This window comes from Asparagus officinalis, chromosome 7, assembly GCF_001876935.1.
Source record: "Asparagus officinalis chromosome 7, Aspof.V1, whole genome shotgun sequence".
Taxonomy (NCBI): Eukaryota; Viridiplantae; Streptophyta; class Magnoliopsida; order Asparagales; family Asparagaceae; genus Asparagus; species Asparagus officinalis.
In genome coordinates this window covers 105853667-105857675 of record NC_033800.1, presented here as the reverse complement: position 1 = coordinate 105857675, position 4009 = coordinate 105853667, and the positions used below count along the sequence as shown (strand labels likewise).

General features: G+C 40.2%; 1 protein-coding gene across 1 annotated transcript; it reads left to right on the top strand.

Moving 5' to 3' along the window:
* LOC109847608 lies at positions 2127-2910 on the top strand. The gene is made up of 2 exons (XM_020416839.1): positions 2127-2244; positions 2651-2910. Exons 1-2 carry the CDS (start codon positions 2127-2129, stop codon positions 2908-2910), a joined length of 378 nt encoding a protein of 125 aa, XP_020272428.1.

Genomic DNA, 4009 nt, shown 5'->3' with positions numbered 1-4009 from the left:
GAGTACTAAGTTAGTTGTATTTACATCCTCGTATAATAGGCAAGGTTCTTGTTTCTTCCATTCCTGATTTATCACTCTTTGATTCTGGAGCCTCCCATTGTTTCTTGTCTCATCGATTCGTGAGTGCCCACTCTCTTCCTATATCTCTTCTGACTACGGGCTGGAATATCAACACTGTTAGTGGTGTCTTAGTAGCATCCAGTGGTTATGAAGCATGCCCTGTGGTTATCTGCGGGAGGGAACTCATTGCAAACTTTCTGATGATTGATTTGCCGAGCTTTGATGCAATATTTAGGATGGATTGGTTGGGATCGTTCTTTGCCATTATTTGATTGTCACCGTCAGAGAAAAGTATTTGAGATACCGGATCACCTGAGATTTGAGTTCACCAGTGGCAGCACATCGGTCGGACTTGTAGAGTACAGAGCTAGACCGAAGAAGGCAACGTTAGCTGCAATGCAAGCGGAATCCGAGAAGCTAGTTTTAGTTTGAGAATTTGAAGATGTGTTCCCCGATGATATTTACGGATTGCCATCGGATCGAGCAATTGAGTTTTCCATGGTTTGAAGCCTGGAGTTGCGCCGATCTCCAAGACCCCTTATCGTATGCCCTCGGCTGAGTTGGTCAAGCTTTAGACTCAGTTGGATGATCTTTTGCAGAGAGGGTTGATTTGACACAGTGTATCGGCCTGAGGAGCACCTGTGTTACTTGTGGGAAAGAAGGATGGATCCAAGCTGATGTGCATCGACTACCGGGAGTTGAATGTGGTGACAGTGAATAATAAGTATCCACTTCCCCGTATTGTATGATATCTTCGATCAAATGGGAGGATCGAGAGTATTTTCTAAGCTGGATTTGCAAAGCGGGTATCACCAGGTGAAGGTTAAGGATTCTAATATCCCCAAGATTATGTTTCGAATGAGATATGGACATTATGAATTCTTAGTGATGCCATTTGGTGTGACTAATGTACCGGCGACATTCATGAACCTGATGAATCTGGTATTCTATGATGTGCTGGACAAGTTTTTGGAAGTCATAATTGATTATATCTTGGTGTACTCTAAGAGTGAGGTGGAGCATGCAGAGTATTTGCGGTACATGTTGAAGACCTTGAGAGAGCATCGGCTATTTGCCAAGTATAGTAAGTGTAAGTTCTGGCTAGATCGTATAGCGTTTCTAGGACACGTGGTGTCAAGAGACGGCATATCAGTGGATCCAAAGAAGTATCTGTAGTGAAGGATTGGCCTACCCCTATGTCGGTGTAAGATATTAAGAGCTTCCTAGGATTAGCTGGTTACTATCATCACTTCATCAGAGATTTTTTAAAGATTGTAGAGTCGATGACACGACTTATGAGGAAGGATATTAAGTTTGTCTGGTCCGATGCTTGTGAGCAGGCATTCGAGGAGTTAAAGTCTCGACTGATCTCGGCCCCGGTCTTGACGATACCAGATAAGAGTGGGAACTTTGAGGTGTTTTACGACACGTCAGGTAGAGGATTAGGATGCATTCTTCAGCAAGATGGTCATATGGTGGCATATGCTTCTCGTCAGTTGAAGAAGCATGAGCATAATTATCCTACCCACAACTTAGAGTTGGCAGCTGTGATTTTTGCCCTTAAGCTTTGGAGGCATTATCTATTGGGAGAGCAAGTGAAGGTGTCCACTGACCAAAAGAGCATGAAATACATATTTACTCAAAAGGAACTCAATATTAGGCAACGCCGATGGTTTGAGCTGATGGCAGATTACGATATTGACCTTCAGTACCATCCTGGTAAGGTCAACGTAGTACCAGATGCATTGAGCCAATTGCCGGCTATCAAGTAGGAAGTGAGAGATATGAGTATAGAAGTTCTTCTTCCAGGAGTCATCGCTTCTTTGATGAATCTTCAAATTCAATCAACACTGGTCGAGCGAATCAAGGCTGCACAAGCAGGTGACCTATTTCTTCAGAAGTGCAGGGAGATAGCAGTAGTCGGTCTTTGATCTGAATTTGTTGTTCATGAGGATGGATCTTTACGGTTTGGGAGTCGTATCTGTGTACTAGGAGGAGATATTCGAGAGGAAGTATTACAGGAAGCTCACAGTTCACCGTATTCTATTCACTCTGGAGGTACGAAGATGTATAAGGATCTGAAGCTGAACTTTTGGTGGCATGGTATGAAAAGGGATGTGGCTCATAGTGTGGCTAAGTGCCTTGTATGTCAGCAGGTGAAGGCAGAGCATCAGCGCATCGCAGGTCTTTTGTAGCCATTGCCTATTCCAGAGTGGAAGTGGCAGCATGTTACCATGGATTTGGTCACTAGCTTACCTCGGAGCACTAGACAAAATGACGTTGTTTGGGTGATCGTAGATCGATTAACCAAATCGGCTCACTTCATCCCTTTCTGAGTGGGACAGTCGACAGAGCATCTTACTCAGAGATACATAGAGTTAAATATTTATCTTTATATATTTCAATGAGTTCCTTTCCCAAGAGTGTTAGTAAATCTCTTGTATTGCAGGAGATCATGCAATTGCATGGAGTTCCAGTGTGCATCGTTTCGAATCGTGATACCCGATTTACTTTAGAGTTCTAGAAGAGTTTGTAGGCGAGTCTGGGACCAGTCTTAATTTCAGCATAGCTTATCATCCCCACCAACCAGAGAGGACTATTCAGATTTTGGATGATATGCTTAGAGCTTGTATGCGTGATTTCCACAAGTCGTGGGAAGATCACTTGTATTTGGTGGAGTTTGCATACAACAATAGCTTACAGGAAAGCATTGGGATGACCACGTTTGCGGCATTGTATGGGAGGAAGTGCTGCTCTTCGTTGAGTTGGGACGATGTTGGTGAGCGGGAGATTTTTAAGCCAGAGTTGATTGACAAATCAGTTGATGTAGTCAGGATCATTTGGGAGTGACTACACATAGCACAGTACAGATTCAAGCATTGGGCAGATGCGAAGCACCTTCACGTGGAGTTTTAGCTAGGAGATCATGTGTTCCTAAAGATTTCCCCCAACCGAGGTACCATTCGCTTCGGAAGGCGTGGGAAGTTGAGTCCACAATATGTGGGACCTTTCGATGTATTAGAGAGAGTGAGAGAAGTGGCGTACTGACTTGCATTACCGCCCGCCCTGGCTGGAGTGCATAACGTATTCCACGTTTCTCAGTTGTGAAAATACGTTGGAGATCCGAGTCATGTCGTAGATTTCTTAGAGATTGAGGTGCGATACGATTTGACATACGAGAAGCAGCTAGTGGAAATTTTGGACCGAAGGGAGAAGACTCTCCAGAACAAGACCGTCTCGCTTGTTCGTGTGATGTGGCACCCAGATTCTCCTGGAGAGTCGACTTGGAAAACTGAGTCTGAGATATGACAGCGATACCCTCATTTATTTCCTGAATCTTAACTGTCATGTCTTGTATCTTATTTGAATCACCTTGTATAACTTTTTCTTATTTATGGATATGCAATATATTTTGAACCTTACATGCGTTAAAGTGAACCAATCTTTATATTTCTTCCATGTTATTTTAATTCTAAGGAGGGAATTTGTTTTAAGGGGAGTAGGATATAATGATCGTGAAATTTTAATACTAGTTAAAATAATTTTCTAGTATTTTTAAATATTATATTATTAATTTTAGAAGAGTATTTGTATTTTTTTTAATTTTCTATAATTTTCTATGATTTAAAATCCAAATTTTATATTTATATAAATGATTTTAATATCTATAAATTTATTTTGAGCGGTAAAAATTTTTAAAACTAATTTGTTATGTTATCGGTATTATTACATATTATTTTAAATAACACGTTATATTATTGTTACTATTACGTATTATTTCGTGTATTATGTTGAATTATTAATTACGTATTATTTGTTTAAAATATTATATTATTTTAAATATTGAGTATTAACTGTCGTATTAGTATAACTAGTACGTTTTACTATGTACATAATTATTCTATAAATATTTGATTTTAAATATAAGTTAATATATTTTATTTATTAA

Excerpts from the sequence above, each read along its gene's own strand:
- LOC109847608 (XM_020416839.1), top strand. The coding sequence starts at position 2,127 with ATGTATAAGGATCTGAAGCTGAACTTTTGGTGGCATGGTATGAAAAGG. Across the intron at positions 2,245-2,650 it reads AGAGCATCAGCGCATCGCAG|AGAGGACTATTCAGATTTTG; the intron begins GTCTTTTGTAGC and ends CCCACCAACCAG.